Source organism: Ramularia collo-cygni, assembly GCF_900074925.1.
Source record: "Ramularia collo-cygni strain URUG2 genome assembly, contig: RCC_scaffold14, whole genome shotgun sequence".
Taxonomy (NCBI): domain Eukaryota; kingdom Fungi; phylum Ascomycota; class Dothideomycetes; order Mycosphaerellales; family Mycosphaerellaceae; genus Ramularia; species Ramularia collo-cygni.
Window position 1 is genome coordinate 822,716 of NW_019716268.1, and position 19,680 is coordinate 842,395.

At 53.0% G+C, this 19,680-nt stretch overlaps 7 protein-coding genes; 2 read left to right on the plus strand and 5 right to left on the minus strand.

Moving 5' to 3' along the window:
- Positions 1-1,118: 1,118 nt before the first annotated feature.
- RCC_08643 (related to SEC3-component of exocyst complex) lies at positions 1,119-5,903 on the minus strand (the record flags this gene model as incomplete). XM_023773891.1 has 2 exons in its annotated part: positions 1,119-1,487; positions 1,542-5,903. The coding sequence occupies 2 exons, from the start codon at positions 5,901-5,903 to the stop codon at positions 1,119-1,121; spliced, it is 4,731 nt and encodes a 1,576-aa protein (XP_023629659.1).
- A 272-nt stretch (positions 5,904-6,175) lies between these two features.
- On the minus strand, positions 6,176-7,195 carry RCC_08644 (uncharacterized protein; the record flags this gene model as incomplete). The annotated part of the gene is made up of 1 exon (XM_023773892.1): positions 6,176-7,195. The coding sequence occupies one exon, from the start codon at positions 7,193-7,195 to the stop codon at positions 6,176-6,178; it is 1,020 nt and encodes a 339-aa protein (XP_023629660.1).
- A 1,513-nt stretch (positions 7,196-8,708) lies between these two features.
- RCC_08645 (uncharacterized protein) lies at positions 8,709-9,494 on the plus strand (the record flags this gene model as incomplete). Its single annotated transcript, XM_023773893.1, has 1 exon — positions 8,709-9,494. One exon carries the CDS (start codon positions 8,709-8,711, stop codon positions 9,492-9,494), a length of 786 nt encoding a protein of 261 aa, XP_023629661.1.
- Positions 9,495-10,027: 533 nt separating this feature from the next.
- RCC_08646 (uncharacterized protein) lies at positions 10,028-11,959 on the minus strand (the record flags this gene model as incomplete). The annotated part of the gene is made up of 1 exon (XM_023773894.1): positions 10,028-11,959. One exon carries the CDS (start codon positions 11,957-11,959, stop codon positions 10,028-10,030), a length of 1,932 nt encoding a protein of 643 aa, XP_023629662.1.
- A 996-nt stretch (positions 11,960-12,955) lies between these two features.
- Positions 12,956-14,981, minus strand: RCC_08647 (related to WD40 repeat protein CreC; the record flags this gene model as incomplete). XM_023773895.1 has 4 exons in its annotated part: positions 12,956-12,990; positions 13,119-14,787; positions 14,862-14,904; positions 14,977-14,981. 4 exons carry the CDS (start codon positions 14,979-14,981, stop codon positions 12,956-12,958), a joined length of 1,752 nt encoding a protein of 583 aa, XP_023629663.1.
- A 484-nt stretch (positions 14,982-15,465) lies between these two features.
- Positions 15,466-17,367, plus strand: RCC_08648 (probable Mitochondrial Rho GTPase 1; the record flags this gene model as incomplete). The annotated part of the gene is made up of 1 exon (XM_023773896.1): positions 15,466-17,367. One exon carries the CDS (start codon positions 15,466-15,468, stop codon positions 17,365-17,367), a length of 1,902 nt encoding a protein of 633 aa, XP_023629664.1.
- A 442-nt stretch (positions 17,368-17,809) lies between these two features.
- RCC_08649 (probable 6-phosphogluconolactonase-like protein) lies at positions 17,810-18,607 on the minus strand (the record flags this gene model as incomplete). Its single annotated transcript, XM_023773897.1, has 1 exon — positions 17,810-18,607. One exon carries the CDS (start codon positions 18,605-18,607, stop codon positions 17,810-17,812), a length of 798 nt encoding a protein of 265 aa, XP_023629665.1.
- Between the last annotated feature and the right edge of the window lie 1,073 nt (positions 18,608-19,680).

The window sequence follows — 19,680 nt, forward strand, 5'->3', positions numbered from 1 at the left end:
AGCCCTGTGCGGGAATGACATCAAGTCTCGATGCTAGGCGCCTCCGTAGACCTCGGCCGTACTTGGAGCGGCGAATATGTATCCACTCGGAAACGTTTACGGTGGCGATCCGCGATCCGCGAGCCGCGCCGGCCAGACTTTCAGCTGCATGGTCGAGAAGATATGCAAGAGGTGAAGTCCGTTTCCACGATATGAGTGGAAGGAAGAGACGTGGTTGCATCCCGGCGCGCTGAAACGTGGGCGCAAGGATGTCTGTCAGGCATCGGTATGAACTCCGTTATCGGGCAATCGACAACAGACGCCTCACCTCAGGCCCAATCTTGGATGATCCCAATACAACAATATGTAACGCTCTGCGCCTCGCGGCGAGTCTTGGGCCAGATGTCGTGACTGAATGTTCATTCCCAGGCCGTGACTATCGATCACGAGCATGGTGGGTGCCTTACGCTTGCAGATCTATGCACTTTCATTGCATTCATCTCTTCAAGCTTTGAAACCATCATTCAAACATACAAGGACACATTGCAGACTCTGACATGCACGACATGATATCCGCCGTTGCCAACGCAGGATGCTCTCCTATAGTGCGTGTCAAAGGTGCATCAAGATCCCTCATCAAAAGAGCTCTAGATACTGGCGCCTAGCAAGWTGCGATGCTCCCAGTCTTGGTACATAGCGCTGAGGCAACGAGAGCGGAATCCTAGTTCCCATGATCAACACAGCCGCGAATGCAAGATCGATGACTAGTATTAATTTCAAAGTCTTCCCCAACTGGAAAAGAGGACTAGGCTCAGCATTCGTCTGTTTCGAGCACGCAATGTCGGTCTACATGTTTGCTAGGTAAAGGGCCTCCATTTCTGGAGGCCATCGATGGTATTGTTACAGCGGCGAAGAGACACGGAAAGAGACTTGGTAAGTTAGTAGCTGATGGAGAAGATGCCAATGGAGTGGATTGATCTAGTTGSCATCGGCACCGATTTTAGAGCCACTGAAGCCTTTCATGACAATGCGCTACATCTTGCGCGATGTTAGTTACCCTGTGTCTTCAAGACACATCATATCTCCAACTCCCAGACGCACTGTGTCCAATTATGTACATCAGAATGTCGCAAGGATCCCTATCCTCGCCGGAATCCAGCCTGGATATCGGCGCGTGAGAATCCGATCTCAACCGACTTCTCTCCTTCAGTAGGTGGATAGACCTCATTAACAAGTCGCTCTGTCCGCTCGAGGRTGCGTTCATAGCTGCGCTCGCACTCCTTGCAAACAAAGTCTACCAACGTCCTAGCGAGCGCCTCCTCGTCCGCCTCGCCGAAATGCTTTTCAATTCGCTTACGAAGGGTATCGATATTACGTCGAATCTCTTTGCTGTCGTACTGGGCAACGACAGTGCGCATGGCTTTTCTCGAGTAAGATGGTCGTGATGACACAGCAGCGGGGTTGTCCGGATGCGTCGATAGGATGGACTCGGCGGATTCGAGGAAATCCTGTTGTTGAGCAATGTTAGTCAACTTCTTTCAATGCGGAGAAAAGATACGTACGAGAAGCTTGCCAAGCGGGCGACGCATCACGCGTGAAACGTAGGCGTCTAGCGCTTCCGATCGCTCCATCATGGCACGTCCCTTCCATTCCGCCAACACGCCCTCTTTCGAGCCATCATCCACCTCCTCAATATAATGGTTCATATTCTCGATCAACAGGATATGATAGTTGAGCATCTGTTTGTCCTCTGGATCATCGCCGCCCGCAAGGCTCTGCTTAGCAGCTGGAACGCCGGCTACAGGACTTTCCTTGGCGATGACTTTGAGACTATCAAACATTGCCCGGTTAATCCTCTCGTAGGCGTCGTCGACAAGCCCCCTCGTTTCCATTATACACGGTGCGGGTCCGTCGTAGTCGTTGCCTGCAACGGCAGAGAACACATTCTCTACAGCGGCAGCAAATGGAGGGAAAATCTTCATGAATGCAATGACCCCCTTTCGTTTCTTGATCTTAACCTTGGTGTCTTCAATAGCACGTATCTGCTCCACCACGAATCGTTCAAAGCGTGGGAGCAACTTCTTCTCCCAGACTTGATCAATCAATTGAAGCAGATAGGCCTGATTACTCCCTTGCAGGTAAAAGCGATGCTTGTTAAGGCTGGCCAGGATACCAACACCCTRGATAGGATCTTCAGACACCGACCAATCCGCAAGCTTGCCAATCTCTTCTGTGAAGCCATTGAATATCTGCACCATGGAATTCGTGACCTCCTTAGCCATTTCTTGGTTCGGCTCAGTGGGCTTGCGGTCCATGACATTCGTACCGAACCTGGCAGTAGGTGGTGCAGAGTTCACAGCATCGATAAAATCTTCCGATTCGAGAGAATTCGCGTGGAAAAAATCCACGAAGAAGTTTTGCTCCTGGCTAATCAAAGGGGCCATCTCATTCATGGCTTTGGAAAACGCGGCAGATCGCATCACGGCACCAGGCTGCTTATGTTCGGCGACATGGTGCTTCTCCATCCCAGAAGCGTTGCGCAAAGTCTTGGCTAGCGTTTGTGACCGCTTGACTGTCAACTTCCGCGCGGTCGAGGTTAAACCGCCGCCAGCTGGATCGTCCTTTTCTTGGGCTGTGAAGAGGATGTCCATCTCATCGCCAGAACTGGCTCGTGCAGTCTTCTTCCAATTGTTCAGATTCTCGACAAAGGCCTCCCGATAGAGCGGTTGAACGCGCGTGTAATACATGTGCATGAGCGTCTTCCAGGCAGGAACGCTAACTTCCTTCGAAAAGAGCACAAGAGGACTGTACATCCACAGCCCGCTCCGCACTTCTGCGAACACTTCAGGGTGGAGCTTGGCCAAGCCCCCACCCCCAGGCACACGCAAGACACGACCTTTAGCGGAGTCCACGCTGGCGGAGAACCTGGCGTCAAGGAACAACGAAAGCCGCTGACAGAAAGCGTTGACCTCCGTATCATAAACAGCCTTCTTTTCTCGTAGTGCCAGCATGTTGGAGGTCTCACTATCACCAAGACCCATGCGTGATCTGGGGCGAGACGGAGCGTTGGAGCGCATCGAAGGATCCATAGTGAGCATTGCCTGGTAAAGCTGCAACAAGCTTGCCTCARTCTCTTGCAATGTGCTAGGCTGTGAGAGATCTCCATATTTCAGAGGATCCATCACGCCGCGACCCAGTGACATGGTGTCTACCAAACCCTGGAGTTCACTATGCAGAAGCTTTTGGTTAGCGGACTGCACCTGCAGACCTTGCGATTGATCCTCGATGAACGCAATGTCATCGTCGAGAGAACTCAATTCCACGTGGTAAAGTGTCAACAGGCCTTCTAGCTCGTCGCACTCTGCAATTGCCTTATCGAGCAAGTTTTCGACATAGTTTACCCGCTCCTCCCGGGCTGCGTCTGTATGTGAGAGCCAGGAACCAGCTTCCACTCGACCTTGCTCTCGCCTAATGTCTTGCTCCAGTAGAGCGAGTTGCTTTGGCTGCAGTACGTCGCCGCCCCATCCTGACGCCGTGAGCATCTGCTCGAACTCCAGCCCTTTGCCCTCTAGTAATGAACGGTCGATGTCAAGTGCAGCGAGGTACTTTTCATGCTGTGCGCTTCTGACTTTCATCTTCACCTGAGACTGTCGGATCTGTCGGTGCTCAACTCTTTCTTCCTCCGTGTCAACTTCATCGCGGCCTAGCCCGGCAGGCCGTGTGGAAATAGGTCCGTCAACTAACTGCACGCTATGTTGAACGCTGTGAGGATCAGGAATCTCATCTCTAACCGGCGACTTTGGGGAGCTGATCTCAACAACTGGTGGCTCCTCGGACGCGACGTCTCGCACAGCGAAAGTGTCAGTAACTGGCGTGGAGACGGTGGAAACATCCTCTTGCGTATGTGCATGGCGCGCGATCGGACGCGGAACAACACCTGTGATCCCATCAGGCTCACCATCGCGGTCTGCTTTGGCTCGCAGGATCTTTTCGGCGGCCCCTCCAGGTCTCGGTTTGAAAGCGCCAGCCGCATTTGCAGCTTTCCTCAGCCGACCGGCAAGAGCCTGCTTATTGACCATCGGACCCAGTCCTGGTCGGAAGTGCTCTCCCATTGTTTCTTGTTCGATTTGCTCTTCTACTGGAGTTTCTGCTGGACTGGCGCCAGGTTGCAATAAAGCTGGAGACAAGACGCCAGGTAGAGGGAGATTTGTATCAGGCCTTTTCTGACCTTGCAAGGGCTTAACTTCAGCAAGTTCATCACTCTTGCGGGAGGCCGTTTCTTGAGATCTGGCCGCTGTTCTGTCCGGTATGCTCTCTGCAAATGAGCGAGTTTGGCTTAAAGGTGCCGGGCGAAGTTCGGCACTGCTGGTCGATGCGGCATGTTCCATAGTTGGTCGTCGCCGTGAGCGTTGAGGTGTAGGAGGGCTCGCAGGCTGCGGAATGACCGGAATCGCTGGCGCAGGGGCATCGACCACACCATTAGTCGAAGACGAGTAGGCGAGGCTGAGGTCAGTATCTTTTGGCGTCTTGGGCCGTCCGTTGTGCTGATTTGGAGCAGCCTCGAAAGGCGGTAATTTATCCTGCGGAGGCGGGGGCGTACTGCCTGGTTGATATTCCATATACCTTTGACGCGCAGCCTGGAAAAGATCAGCGCCGGAAGATGAGACGCCGTCTGTGGGCGTCCCTGGCTTGCGATCGTGCGAACCACCATCGAATGGTGCCGCAAACTCTCTTGGTCTCTGGGGACTTCGAGGTCTCAGCGGGGATGGCATTTGTTCTTTTCCAGGMGAGATAATTGCTGCGTCCGAGCCACCGCTTCGATTAGAAATGATGGAAGGCGGTCCAGCGATACCCTGACTTTGCGCAGGGGACGCAAAACGATGGCCTGGAGGTGCAGGTGAAGTTCCCGGACGAAATTCCGGCCTAGGCTCGCGATTTCCATCTCTGCTCTGCTGGCGCATCTGCTCCTGGCTTGCGAACATGCGAGGTCCTGGTGGAGGTTGTGTTGGCCCTGTGCGCGGGGCAGGCGATGTAGAAAATTGCCTATTACTCTTCCCACTGCTCGGCCTTGCATCGTGAACGCTCGSAGGAGGACCAGGGCTTTGCCTGTACCGGCTACCTTCGCGACTCTGGTCTCGCTTGACGAACGGCGGTTGTGGAGGTAACAGCGGAGCGTTCGGATCGGTGTGGTGGGGAGTAGGCGGAGGCAAGTCCCCATTAGAAGGTGGTGGAATGTTCGGTGGCAGCTGGGCGCCAGGAGGTAGTCCAAGGATTGTAGCCCTCTCTTTATCGTCGAAGCCTCGCAGCTCGGGCACCTGGCCTTTGGTGTATTTACGGTAGATCTTCACTAGGCTGGCAATGAAGAAGTCCTTCTCTTTGCTGGTACCCGCTTGCCAGTAGTACGGCTTTGTGATGGTCACAGTGAAGCCGACACTACCCGCCCAAGCACGATGTTGTGCCTCGCGGTCGCTCAGCGGCGGTGCTGTCCCGGCATATGATTCAATGGCGGACAGCTCTTCCAAGTTCCACGTCTTGCCGATACTGAAGCTGCCGTTGGTGTTCTCACGCGCCTTGTGCATGCGCACGCGTCCGGACGACCGCACGGCAATTATGATCAGACGCGGCTTCTTATTCTCAGGACCGCTTTCTGGCGGCGGCGGGGCGGAGGCATGCTGCGCGTCCTCCTGGATGCGAATGTGCGTAATGTAAGACTCCGCTAGCTGGCCGCTGGGATCTGTTTTGGAGAAGCATGTGTCGATGATGCGCCGCTTCTCGTCCTCGAATCGCTCTGCCCGCGACATCTTCGCGCCAGCGGCGGGGGAGGAGGGCGAATGTGGGTAAAAGGCCCCGTGATTCTGCAGTGGTGTGCCTAGACGGGAGCTCGGAGTCGACTGGTTGGGGTTGGACAAGGCATCTGGGCGCATGTCTCGCGCATGCAAAGCGGCAGCATCAATTCACCAGCAACAAATCCAGATCGAGACCTTGATGCGTGGTGGGACGTGGTCGGTCGGTAGGTATGCACCAACGGCCACGGGAGCTTGCATCGCCCTGCTGTTTCATACATGTACTAGCGTGAACATGTCATCACTGTTGTTGGCTCCGACAATTGACGATCCCAACCTGACTTGACACAACCCATTACCTACATGTAGGTACCGATGCAAAACTACTAAACATTATTACTTTACTGTACATCCTATGCAGCACCGCTCGCAGATGCGATAAGAGTATCGACCTTGCCCTCGAGATCCGCGCCAATGGCTCTCTCCAAAATCACGACGAAAGCCCTACGTTTTCGTGCATCCTCATCATCACCTGCGAGATTCTTGGTGTTGAGCTTGCTCCAGTGCTCGTCTAGGACACCCTGCAGCTCGCCAGCGTCTTGAGTCAGACCAAATTGCTTCAGTGACTGCCGCGTCCTGCCATCGATGTATGGAAAGGATGATGGCCAGAGCCATTGCACGCGACGCAAGAAGATGTCCAATCCAGTAGGTCCAAGACCTTTGATCTCTTTTTTGAGCAGTGCCAGCGCTTCATCCACATCATCGTTTTCCAGCGTTTTTGTCAAGTTGGAGCCATCATCGTTGCCGCCAGAGGATAACTTTTCTAGCACCACAACCGCAAGTCCGGCCAGCTGGTCCGCAGTCTTGCCTTTATGTTGCGTTTTCGCATCCCAAAGAGCTTGGTGTCGCTTATCCTCTCCCGCGTCCTCCACGGCTCTTGCGCTCGTGAAGCTGTAAGGCTCATTGATCACCGTTCTGATCGAACGCAAGCCAAGACGATGCGAAATGGGACGGGACAGGATCATCGCGCTCATGAGTTCTTCGAACGGATTCAATACCGAGGAGTATGTACGAAGACTGCCACCACGAGTCTTGATGTCTTCGGTCTCGTCGTCTGGCCTGCAGAGCTCCTCTGCGTCTTTCGACAGAAGGTRGTTCAGAAGCGCTTGCTGGGAAGGCTGTGGTTTCGAACCACCTCGCCCCGACCTTCGTGCTGCTTTCGCTGGCTGTTCCGAGCTATCATTTTCGGTCTTTTTGCGTTTCTTCGATGATCTGCTGGTATCGCTCAGCGTGTCTTCGACGAGATTGGCATTCGTAGCTGGTTTCGATGTTTGGTTCGGTTTTGCGTCTTCTTTAGCCCGACCTTGAGCATTCTTTGGCGTTTCGTCCGACGCTCCGCTCTTTGCCTTTGCAGCTCCCTTCTTTGGCGCCATGGGTAGTCGAACACACAAGGATGAGCTCCGACCAAGCCATCACATCAACAACAGTTCCAAAGTTAGCTTGAAACCTACTGCCCGTTGCGACGTGGTGAGAGCATCATTATGTCATCCAGAATGCACAGAACCACCGTTTCAGCTTTTCGACACGTTCATCAACAGAAGATTTCATTTTGCATTACCCTTTCGGCCCGAGGATGATGAGCATACGAAGTTTCGCTCGAGGGACGGGCCATGGCAGCTCAAGACAATCGCCGACTGTGCAGATTGGTGCCACGACGAGCACCTGAGCTCGTGTACCGCTCACATGGTCTCCGCCCACGCCTGCGCCCACGCCCAGCTATCAGGATTTGCCGTGCATCCATCACGCCTGCTGCGGAAGTACCGGTCACGAGAAACCGGCAGACAGCTTGTAACCAGGCATTGCCTGGCGATTGCCCGTCCGCTGCTGTCATTCTTCAAAACTCGTCAGACCGGACGGCAGGCTTGGCCAGAACTGAGTCACAACGTGGCCCAGATCGTGCCAATGCGGTATCACCGTGTCAACCTCGTCATGAGTTTTAGGAATCATCTCTCTGGTGTGTTTGATCTGTTGCTCAAACATGTCTTCAGGGGTTCGCATGCCGGGGGTTCGTGGTTCTTGGTTGGAATGTCATCGGCGGAGGGATGTGACCTGGGTTGCGCAACCACGCATCTTGAACTCAAACCAAGAGCTCGCTGCAACCCCTAATACCTCGACGGGACCGATCAATATTTTGCGGATGCTAAGGTATGCAGTAGTTTGCGAAGCTTGAACCGGTATCGTGACGACTCTCATGCACGTCGCCGGTGAACCACGGCCTGGGCTTTGCATTGAGTGACCCTCTTTGCTGCATCTAGCGAGCGCGCAGTGGCTATGTTTGCTGGTTCAACACGCGCAAACCCTAAGGATCACGCAGGATGATTGAAAGCGGGAACCGCTCGTGCGCAGCTCCATCGCTTGCGTGAGCCAAAAGCTGCGTGGTGTTGGAGGCCGGAGTGGCGGAGTTCGTTTGCCTTGCATTTACCCTGCCCTCAGGCCTCCACTTGCAACTACGCTAGGCATCCATGGACTCCTCGAGCAATGGTGACTCGACCTCACATGTTTGACTCTTCTGTCGGAGCTTTGCCTAGCGTTCCAGTTTTCCAACACTGCCGTATGAGCCAGGCTCTGTACCGGTGTCCTTATGGAGGCTTGGAGCCTGGAAACCCTAGCTCTCTGGTCTCGTTGCCTTGTTCACACAGCTTAGTGAGTGATTCCACCTGGGCATTATAACTTCTTCCTCTTCCCACGTCAGCTTTCTCTTCTCCAATAGCACCTTCTCTCTTACCGCCTGCAGATTCATCCCAATCGCTAGCACAACTTCAACCTACTGCTGCCCAACACTCCACTCCACCAACCAGCATCAACGTCTTTGACCAATCCTACCGACATACGCCTACCTCGCTGTCGATCACCTTAGTCATCCTACCTATCCATTCGCAGTCCACCATGTCGTCCTCACGACGCGACTCGGTCCGACCGGTCGTGGTCGAGATTGAGCCTCAGCGAAGACACTCCAACAAGTCACCTCAATCTCCATCATCTCCCAAAGCTGTACGCTTCGCACCAAGCTCCGGCAATGCAATCTCACGACCCTTGACAACGATCGAAGCCTGGTCTCTCTACCACTTCGAGAACCACGCCAGACATTGCGCATCATGCTACAATCCCCTCCAAGTCGTTCAACGAGGCGGCCAACTCTGCGATATCGGTCACGGTCTCGCCCAAGACGTCGCTTACCACGTCTACCACCGCGAAGGAGAATTCTACAGCACATCAAAGGACGACGCCAAACTCGTCCGGATTGAGATCCCACCAGGCTACACCCAACTCCGCAGCCTTTTGAAATCCATGGATCGAGCTCTCCGATCTCACCGCATTTCAACCTCATCGCCAATCATCAGCTACGATCGAACATATCCTGTTGCGCCACGCCGTTTCGATGACCGAAGCGAACGCGAAAGCGTCTTTGTCGAGCCCGCGAGCTCATCATCACATTCCAAATCTTCTCACCATCGGAAATCGAAGCACAAGTCATCCAGGTACTCCACAGTGGCACTCAACGATGATGACGATGATGGATATGCTGTCAAGTCACCTTCGTCGCCGATTCAACGACGAGGAACACTATATGAACAGGACATGCAGCGCAAGAAGGAGAATTACCGCGTGGAAATCCGTGAGCCTACGCGACACGGACGGGAAAAGGAGCGAAGGAGTGGTGTGTGGTTATGATTTTCAGATGAATGTCGTTGAGCCTGCCTGGAGCAGTTGACTCCGACCTGTTTTCTCTAGCCCGTCTTGCTTTTGGTGGATGATTGCGATGAGATGATACCCAGATTCAAAAGATCAATACGAATGCATGAATGACTTGACAATCTGTCAACTTTTGGAACCCTTGGCCTTTCGTGTAAATGCTCTTGATTTCTAAAGCACGTAACCATCACGTTCCACAAAGAAGGGAGGAAATTCAATCGATGATGAGTCGTGACTTGCTGATGTATCCCCCACGCCCCTCACTGAAGCAATAACCAGTGATTCTACCTGAAACGATCTGGAAACGCCATGCTTGGGCATCTTCCGAAAGTCTGACCAAATGGCAACGCCCCAACGCCTCGCTTTCATTTGAACTCAAATAACTTCATCAGGTGGCTCAACATGTGATTGCTTACAACATGATAACACCTGCAACACCAGAGTGAAGATCATCTCCGTTTCATCCTCGAAAGGAGTCCAAACCATGTTCCGAATCACTTTCGAACACGATCCTAAGTTCTCGCCCGAAGCATTCTCAACCTCGACTCTTCCTCTGATTGACTATGCACACGATTTGACGGCCTCGTCTGTGTACTAGACGTCATATGTAAGTTCGCCAACGGTGCCATCAAAGTGTGCTGAGAGCTATTCGAATTAGGCGTGCTGCCACCTGTTCGTACATGAGCTGGTCCGGGACGTTGAATCGAGTACACTGGACTGGGAGGTCGACTTGTGGCGTCGAGATAGGACGGCGGGCCCTCGGTAAAAGGCGTTACCGCTCCTGGAGTACGAAGTGCCGCCCCGTACGACGGCACTCGAGCGAGACCATCCATGTCGTAGTCCTGCTGATGAACAGACTCGTCATCTGACTGCCTACGTGACATGGGCGCACTGATGTGGGGAGAGTGGCCATGCGTGCTAAAGTAGCCAGACTCATTGCGAACGGGAGGCGTTGATCGATGCATGAATCCTCGGTCAGGTGAATGGAAGCCACTGTTAGTATCCACGGACCCGGGAATCGACCCGGGAGTAGGGGAGTTACCACCCGAAGGACTGTGACGTCGTGTGTTGACCATGTTCTGGAACCCGTCGCTCATATTACTTTCCTGGAGATTGGCGAGGCGCGAGTGCAGAAGATGGGGCATGGCACTACCATGATGAGCCGAGGACATGTCGCCATCAGCCAGACCGTTGAGTGACATGATATTCTCATGAGACCCTCGTCGTGATTGGGCATACAGTCCAGCAGGAGTTCCAGGTCCACTTCCCGCTCTGCTCATAAAGCCACTGGGGTCAATGTCGCGGTACATCTGGTCCAGCTGGTGTCGGCCATATTCCGGAGGCGCGACGATACTCGTTTCATTCGAGTTGATTTCTGCATCGGAAATGCCATTCGATGATGGGTTGACCTGGTTGGTCTCATCGACAGGCAAGTTGGGAGAGATGAAGAGCTTGACCGGTAATCTACAGACCAGCTGTGAGATGTGACCTTCTGGGTTGTGGATGTTGACCATGAGCTTGAAACGGTGCGTGATGTTGATGTTGTGGGCGTCCACATCCTGTCTGCAATTGTTGAGTGATTTGGGCAGAGGGAGGGTGGCCTGGAACTTGTACATTTCGTCTGCCAACGTTGGGTTCTCCACACTTTCATCCTCATAAGTGACGCGGGACTCTTCCGGAAAGTCCATGTCCTGCTTTGCAACCTCAATTTCCTCTGTCTTGCTGCTCGGGTAGTAGGTCATTGCCGGTCGGTCAACTCGTTTGACTACAGTCTCCAGCAGTCGCAGCTCGACCCTCCCCAATCGTATGCCCTTTTTGATGGGCGAAAGCTCCACATCTGCGGTGATTGAAGTGCCGAAGACGATAGCATCGGTGGGTATGGAGATGCTGTAGGAGATTTTGTTTGCCCAAATGTCCGCATTGACTCTACTACGAGTGGTCTCCATGCTCTCTTGGCCGAGAGTTCGCACCAGCCGAATGTGCTCCTGCGACACGATATCTTTGGCATTCCAACCCGGCCGCGATACGCTCGCATGCAGATGATATGCTATAAATGTGTCTCTAAGGCCCTCCACGCTCTCGGGCATCGCCGGCGAGAGCTCGAATTCGAACGGCCATTCTATGGTGCCGGCCTTGATCTTGTGTGAACTCTCAATGCCGCCCAACTTCGCATCCTGCTCCCAAAAAGCGCTCTTCTCTTGCATTTGAATCTGACTCATGCCCGACGGATGGTACCAAGTGACTTTGCGCTTTCCTTCTAGCCGTATCCTGGGCTTCATGATGCTCATGGCGTCCGGTGTGGTGAGGCGGACGACACCCCGCAGCTTGAAGGACTGCGCCTCATGTTCGCTGCCGTTGAAGACGATGAAGCGGGTTTCTGGGACGATCTCAAGGGTCGGTCTATGCCTGGCGCCGCTGGCATATGATCGGGGCGTGGGCACCATACTGGCGGTCCGCACTCCTGGAATTCCGGGCCAGCTCAAGGCTGGATGCGTCGGACGATTCTCAGCAGCCAGAACTACGTTCGCATTCACAGTTGAGTGGAATGAGTGGCAGTGGGGATGTCAGTAATGATGCGGATGGAAGGAGGGAGAATGGAGAATGATGGTGGCTGCTGTGAGAAGACTTGAGAAGCAAATTACAACAAGAACAAGCTTGCATGGAGCTGGATGATAGTCGGGAGCGATGGAGTTGATTTCGGCGGTATATGGAGCTGTGCAGTGGCCGGAAAGAATACAGATCGCCGGGTCCTTGCGTGTGAAATGACACACGACTGCGTGAAATCTGGTTATCGCGAGGTTGAGGAGACGAGTGAACGGTCCCGTTGCTGGTAGCTCGACCGCAGAGACGCCGATGGTTAGCAATGATGATTATTATTATGATGATGATGATGAATGGTGTTGTCAATCAGGCCACCGATTGATTGTTCGGATACTGGTGGTGGTGGTCGTACAACAGCGGAAGAGACAAAACGGTATGCTCGCATGCAGCAGGTTCGTCTTGAACCCCACCATCTTGCCTTCCTTTGTTCAACATCTTGGGAGCGGGTGACGCCACAAAGATAGAAGATAGGAAAAGACTTCTTGGGTCACAGGTGATCGACCGTCTCGTGGCACCGATCGGCAACTGGCATGGGCCCGTCGAATAAGCTCAGGGTTGGCGGATGAAGCCCGTTTCGCCGAACGGCCTTTTCATTGTGGCGCACGTACAACGGTGCCACGGACGACTACGGAGCATGCCGGAAAAGACATTTGTTGAGGAGAAACTTGAGCAAAAGCTTTCCATTCGGACCTGCACTTGAAACTGGTCGCGGCGATCATCCACTGTCCACGCGTTCTACATCCATGCTGCGATAGTGATTGATCAATCAGTCTGCACGGCTGCGCCACCCCTGTGACCTGACCTGCGTCCTCCTCGCGAATCTTCACATGACAGACTGTTCATGCCGTCGGCCGCTCCCACTGGCGGATATGCCCTGCGAGGATTGATCAAGTCAGCACGTGGTCGCACCATCGACGTGATATGGCAAGGGGTGTAACAGGGTGGGCATCATCAAATGATCCCAACCAAACCATGAAGCATGAAAGGAGCGTAAAGACCCACCATCGGTACACGCGGTCAAAATGCAGTGTTCCTCAAATCCGAGCCAGCTAAGGGGGTGGTCGTCCACCTTCTTCGACATGACTGGCGGCACGTTGGGGGTACTCGCTTTCGATTCCACGGGGTGAACAATATCTCGATCATCTTTCTCGTCGGTCTGCACTTGCGTCAGGTTCGAGGTGCTCCTCAATCTGCCGGCCGTAGAGCCACTGGGTTTCCGGTCTGTTGGCGTGTGACCCGAGAGGCTACCACGCTGCCGCGTCGCCTTTGGCCGTCCCAGCATGCCCACTGAAAAGTCCCACAGCAATAGCCTGCAGTCCTCACCGACACTGCCAAAGCGGTAGTTACGCTCGTCGCATCTCCAGGGGTCGAACTTGACGTCCGTCACCCATGAGTGATGCCCCTCACATCTCGCCACCAGAGCGTGGTCTGCCATGGACCAGACGCTGACGATATCGTCCTGCGCACCCGTGATGACATACCTGCCGTCCGGTGACCAGGTCACGCACAGCATGGCGCCAAAGAACGAACGAAACACGTCGACGACCCGCTCATTGATGTAGTCCATGATTGTGAGTGATCCATCTTCGCTGCATATCGCAAGCTGCTGTCCATCGGGAGAGAACGCAATGCAGTTGATCTTCATCGCCGACACATCCCAGGCAGCGACTGGATTGGACTTTTGGTTTCGCGACTGCACCGATTTCAAGACGTTGAATTTGCTATCAGCATCTGGCGTGTTCTCTGGTACGAAATCCGCATCCTCCTTCTCCTTGTCGTACACCACCAGTGTGCCGTCGTGGTGGGCTGCGATAAAGAGGTTCTCCTTGTTAGGAAGCCATAGAATGTGCGAGATGGGCGATGAGTTGATCAAGCCATTCTTGTTGATCCGGGCGTATTTCTGGGATACGGGTTCATACCAAATGATGTCGCCAGTGTTAAATCCCAGCACCAGATCGAGGTGACTCGTGGACTTGGTAAACTGGTTGAAGTCGTGACACAGCGCGTGAGCTTTAGTGAAGAGCACTTTGGTCATGTTTTCGGTCTTGATGTCCGAAGACAAATCGAGCCATACAAATGCACGATTGATGTTTGCGAATGCGAAGAGACCGTCCGGCGACCGTTCGCTTAGTCGCTTTTGAAGTCCTTCGTGTGGTATGACCCGAGAGACATAAGACGAGTTCGACTTCACGATGTTGTTTTTCGGCTTTGCTTTTTGATCCTTCTTGCCCTTTGTCACTACTGGAATCAACGCTGGATTGCCATCGCCGAAGCTTGAGCTTTGGTTGTAATATGTCGCAGAGCCAAAGCCATTGGCCGATGAACCGGCATCACTTTTCGGGCTTTGTGTCTCCTCTTGTATACTCTGCGGAACATGAGGGATGTTGCTCTGAGATGTGACGGTACGGAAAAGTCCTTGAGACGGTGGATTTCGAGGTGCTATGACAGCAATTGACAACTTGGTCCCTGCCACGGCCGGTCCTATTGTCGTGGCAAGCGGGTTGTGATTCGGCTGAGGCGCATCGCTCGGATGTGGAGGTGGTGTCGCGAGGTGCAGATCGTCTTTCAAGGTGTACACGCCCTCTCCTAGTACAAGCTGGAACTCAGGGCCGGTCGGGTGCTCGAGAGTGTTGTTCGTCTCCAGCATCGGCCCTCCGCCGGGCATGCCAGTCTGTCGGGAATGTGTCAGGGCAAGGTGCGTTGAGAACATTGGGAGCATGAYGCTCGATTCTGGCAGATGCGTACATAAAGATTGCCATTGTTGTACCTGGGAGGAGGTGGTAAAACACTGCACGCACAAGCTTTACCATTAGATGATCTGCTGTTCGCCGCTGGTAGATGGAAGCTTGAATTTACTTACAACATGGCTCGGGTACTGTGTTGGGCGTATTCAGCCCACCCGAATGCGAGGTAATTGATACCCGTGTGAGTGTTGACAAGGCATGGGATCCATTTGCGATCAGGTGGACATCAAGAAGCAGCTGTGGATGATCATTGACGGATGGCGTCGATCATCTGTGGGGTCTTGTTTGCCATGCACGAGCCATGTGGGTGAATGTTAGCCGAGAGGCGCATGCAAGTTGGCAGGGCAAGGCGCGTTTATTATTAATCGTTCAAGCTGCAAGCTGCCTTCCATTTGGTGGAAAGCCGAATCTTGCATTCTGGTATACGCTTCTCCACGCGACCGTGGACATCTCGCGAAATCAATCAATGGACGGAAGCATCAGAGCCTGATGGCTAGATGATGGACAAGCATTGCACCCTCTGAACTGCAACTGTACTCCCGGACTGCTTGCCTGGCAGTAACCGACGGCTTCTTGCTTGACACTTTCGCATTCGAGACGCGATCATGGCCACTGTACGGATCTGCATCTGCGGCGATGAGAATGTGGGCAAGAGCTCTCTCCTCACATCGCTGGTCAAAGACACTTTTGTCACGGGCAGTATTCAGACGGTGCTTCCACCCATCACTCTTCCACCAAACATTGGGACTCCCGAAAATGTTACGACCACCATCGTCGATACCTCAGCTCTCCCGCAAGAGCGCGATCCCCTGCGAAAAGAGCTGCGAAAATGCAATGTGATCCTCCTAGTCTATAGCGATCATTACAGCTACGAGCGAGTGGCGCTGTTCTGGATGCCATACTTTCGGTCGCTTGGGGTCAACGTGCCTGTTGTACTGTGTGCAAACAAGAGCGATCTTACACCAACGACCAGCACTGCACAGGTTGTGGAGGATGAGATGCTGCCTGTTATGGCCGAGTTCAAGGAGATCGATTCCTGCATTCGCACCAGTGCTCGGGAGCATCACAATATCAACGAGGTCTTTTTCCTGTGTCAAAAGGCCGTCACACATCCGATAGCACCGATATACGACGCGAAAGAGAGCAATCTAAAGCCCGCGGCAGTCGCAGCATTGAAAAGGGTATTCTATCTGTGCGATCGGGATCAGGACGGACTCTTGAACGACAAGGAAATACACGACTTCCAATTGAAGTGCTTTGACAAACCACTCTCAGATGGCGATCTTGCTAGCATCAAACGCTCGCTGAGACGATCGAGTGGGGCCGCAATTGGAAATGAGGAAGAGTCTCACACGGCAGAAGGGATAGACGTAGATGGCTTCATTCAGTTGAACAAGATGTTTGCGGAGAAAGGCCGACACGAGACCATCTGGATCATTCTGCGAAGGTTCCAGTACGCAGAAAGTCTGTCCTTAAGAGACAATTTCCTCCACCCAAAGTTTGACGTGCCTGCACATGCTTCCGCCGAGCTATCGCCAGCAGGATATCGCTTCTTCGTGGACCTCTTCATTCTCCACGACAAGGATAATGACGGTGGGCTGAATGATTCAGAGCTGGCCACTCTTTTTGCCCCTACTCCAGGCATGCCGACGTCCTGGATAGACTGTGATTTCCCAAGCTGCGCAGTACATAATGAAGCCGGATACATTACGCTCCAAGGATGGCTTGCCCAATGGAGTATGACGACTTTCGAGAATCCAAAGACTACACTTGAGTACCTCGCGTACTTGGGCTTCGATGCTGATGGGAAAGGCACTACACCTGCCCTCAAAGTCACCAAAGCTCGCAAGCGCCGAAACAAGCCTGGTCGGGTGGAGCGAAACGTCTTTCTATGCTATGTGTTAGGCTCAGCTCATAGTGGCAAGTCTGCACTTCTCAACGCCTTCTTGAACAGGCCCTTCACTAGCAGCTATCATCCGACGATCAAACCGCAGACAGCTGTGAACAGTGTCGAGCTTGAGGGTGGAAAGCAATGCTACCTAATATTGGAAGAGCTCGGCGAGCTGGAACCCGCCATATTGGAGAATCAGGCGAAGCTCGACGCCTGCGACTTGCTCTGTTAYACATACGATAGCAGCGACCCGGATAGCTTCGCACACATCATTGATCTGCGCAAGCGCTATCCAAATCTGAACGCGTTGCCTTCAGTGTACGCAGCTTTAAAAGCAGACGGAGACCGAGCTGTGCAAAGAACAGAAGTCCAGCCCGATGTCTACTGCGAGGAGTTGAAAATGCCCAAGCCGCTCCACGTTTCCGTGAACTGGGAGTCAATCGGCAACTTCTTCGTCACGCTGGCAGAGTCGGCTGCGGTGCCCTCTCAAGCTTTTCCAAAAAGTGACGAAGACGCGGTTGATCGAACGGCGTTGTATATTGGACTTGGGGCTTCTGCTGCTGTTGCTGTGGCGTTTGCTTGGGTCTGGAAGCGCAACATGTTGTCGAATTCGTAGACACTGGCGCGATTTGAGGCGTTCAGACCACGCGGAGCGCTTGCTGGTTAGCTAAAAGATACCCCTCTCAGTAACGATCGTAGATGATCAATGTACCCACATGTTCAGCGTCACGTCCAAAGCTGTCAATAACATAGTAATCATTCAACAGGTCATACTTCTGCTTCTCGTCATTGAGTGATTGTTCCGTGAGCGATTTTCCGATTCTCATCGCGAAGCTGGCAAGATGCTTTCAAGCGCCTTCCTCTTACCAAAGACATCTCGATTGATCGCCTCGAGAATGGAATGTTCTCAATCATACTCATGGCCGTTATCATTTCTTGCTAATCTAGTCGAGGCGGAACGCCTCGAGAGCATGTTCCTTCACCCTCCCCCCCAAACCCGCGAGTCCTCCTTGCAACGCAACTTGAACCGTTGCTTCTTCCCGAATGACACAATCATATTAGATCATGCTTCCTCTCTTCGGAAAGTTTACCAACTCCAACGCAGCATTGTCACAAAACCAGGACACCTTTTCCCCGGCGCCCTCATTCACCAAACCACACGGCAACGTCCTTCCTTCCTCCGTGTCAAATATCATCTTCATAATATCCTTCTTTCCTCCACCCGTGGCCACAAAGCCAATCTTTGCGCCGTGGTTCACGACCGGAAGGCTGAGGGTAATACGGTTTGGCGGCGGCTTTGGCGAGTCTGAGATTGACAAGACCCATGCGTCGGTCTCTCGGAGCAAAGGGTGGTCGGGGAACAGCGAGCACGTGTGGCCGTCTGGACCGCATCCCAGAAGGATGAGGTCGAAGAGCGGAAGCTTGACAGAATCGCGCTGAGCAAAGACGGAGACCAATGTCTTCTCGTACTGGTCGGCCATCTCTAGCGGATCATCCACCAGTTTCTCGTCAATGGGGAACACTTTTGGCTGACCCAGTTCCTCTGGAATCTTGTCAAGCAAGTCCTCCTTGACAAGCTTGTGGTTGGAATCCTCATGATTGAGCGGCACGCACCTCTCATCGGCGTAGAAGATCTCCCACTTGCTGAACTCGGTCTTATCCTCGTTGCTCCCATTAGAAGGAGCCAGCAATGCTTTGGCGAGCGTTTTGGGGAGGGATCCRCCAGACACAGCTATGCGGAAGACGCCGTGGCGGTTCAGAGCCTCATTCTGCGACTCGAGGACAAACTTCCGGAGGTTCGGCGCCAGGTCCYTTTCAACATCGGCAAACGAGTAGAGACGGGGTGATCGAGTCATGTCTGCGGTGGGGTGRACCAGGAGTGCGAGGGCAAAAAGATGCGCTGGAGGTTAAGAAAATTGTCGAAATTCCAGAGGTGATCTGCGCAGTCTTCCAGAGGAGGGGTCCCTGTGAGAGGGGCACACGGAGTTGAAGATATCGATGCACGAGGCGGTGGAAATCCTTGTAGCCTGTTATCAGTTGTTTGCGATGCGACTGGAGCTAGAAAGACAATCGCAGTCGGGAAACGGAGAATGACGAAACCGTGGACCTTCGGCCTCTTCAGATGCCTGGGAGGTGGGGCTGCATGCGACCAGGTGTACTCATTGGCGTGCTCACACCGTCGGCCTTTCTTATGCACATTGTCTGCGCCAGGCCGCGTCGTTGGTCGCCGCGCGCTCAAGCATCTGGGATCTCAATGGCTATATATCGCGCCGTCTGCGTTGATGTGACATCAATCGCGTTTGTGTGAGTCTTTACCAATCGGACGTCGGATGGGCGGGCCCTCCCTCCCACGGCTTCAATACGGCGCGTTTTTAAGAACAACTCTGCAACAATCCTTTTAGGCGATAGTGCGACGCCAGCATCACAGGGTATTAGAACCTCGGTAATTGAAGGTGTATTCCGTACAATAAGTAACAAGTAGCGTGATTTAATGTGCGCGTGCAATGTCCTCGCTTTCCTTCTTTAAAGTCTACGATACCTAAGTAATAATAGTCTACGATACCTAAGTAATAACAGTAAGGATAAAGTAAAGGTATAACAGCATTACGCGGGCAGCTATATAACTCTCTATATAGGTAAGTAAGATCTTTAAAAGAGTAGTAGGATAAAGACCTACTACTCTTTTAGCGACTCTTATTAATACCTAAATACTAATATTAACACCTACTACTCCTACTACTACACTACCCCTTTACTACTTACCTACATCCTCCTCCCTCCTCTATACTACCCGTATAAAAGCCTAAGAAGGCGAAGAAGCCTAAGTTACTACACCTATAGCTAGGTTATATCGATACTACGAAATACTAGAGGGCTAGAACTTTCCCTAAGAATCCGGATAATAATAGCGAATACGGATATTTTAAGT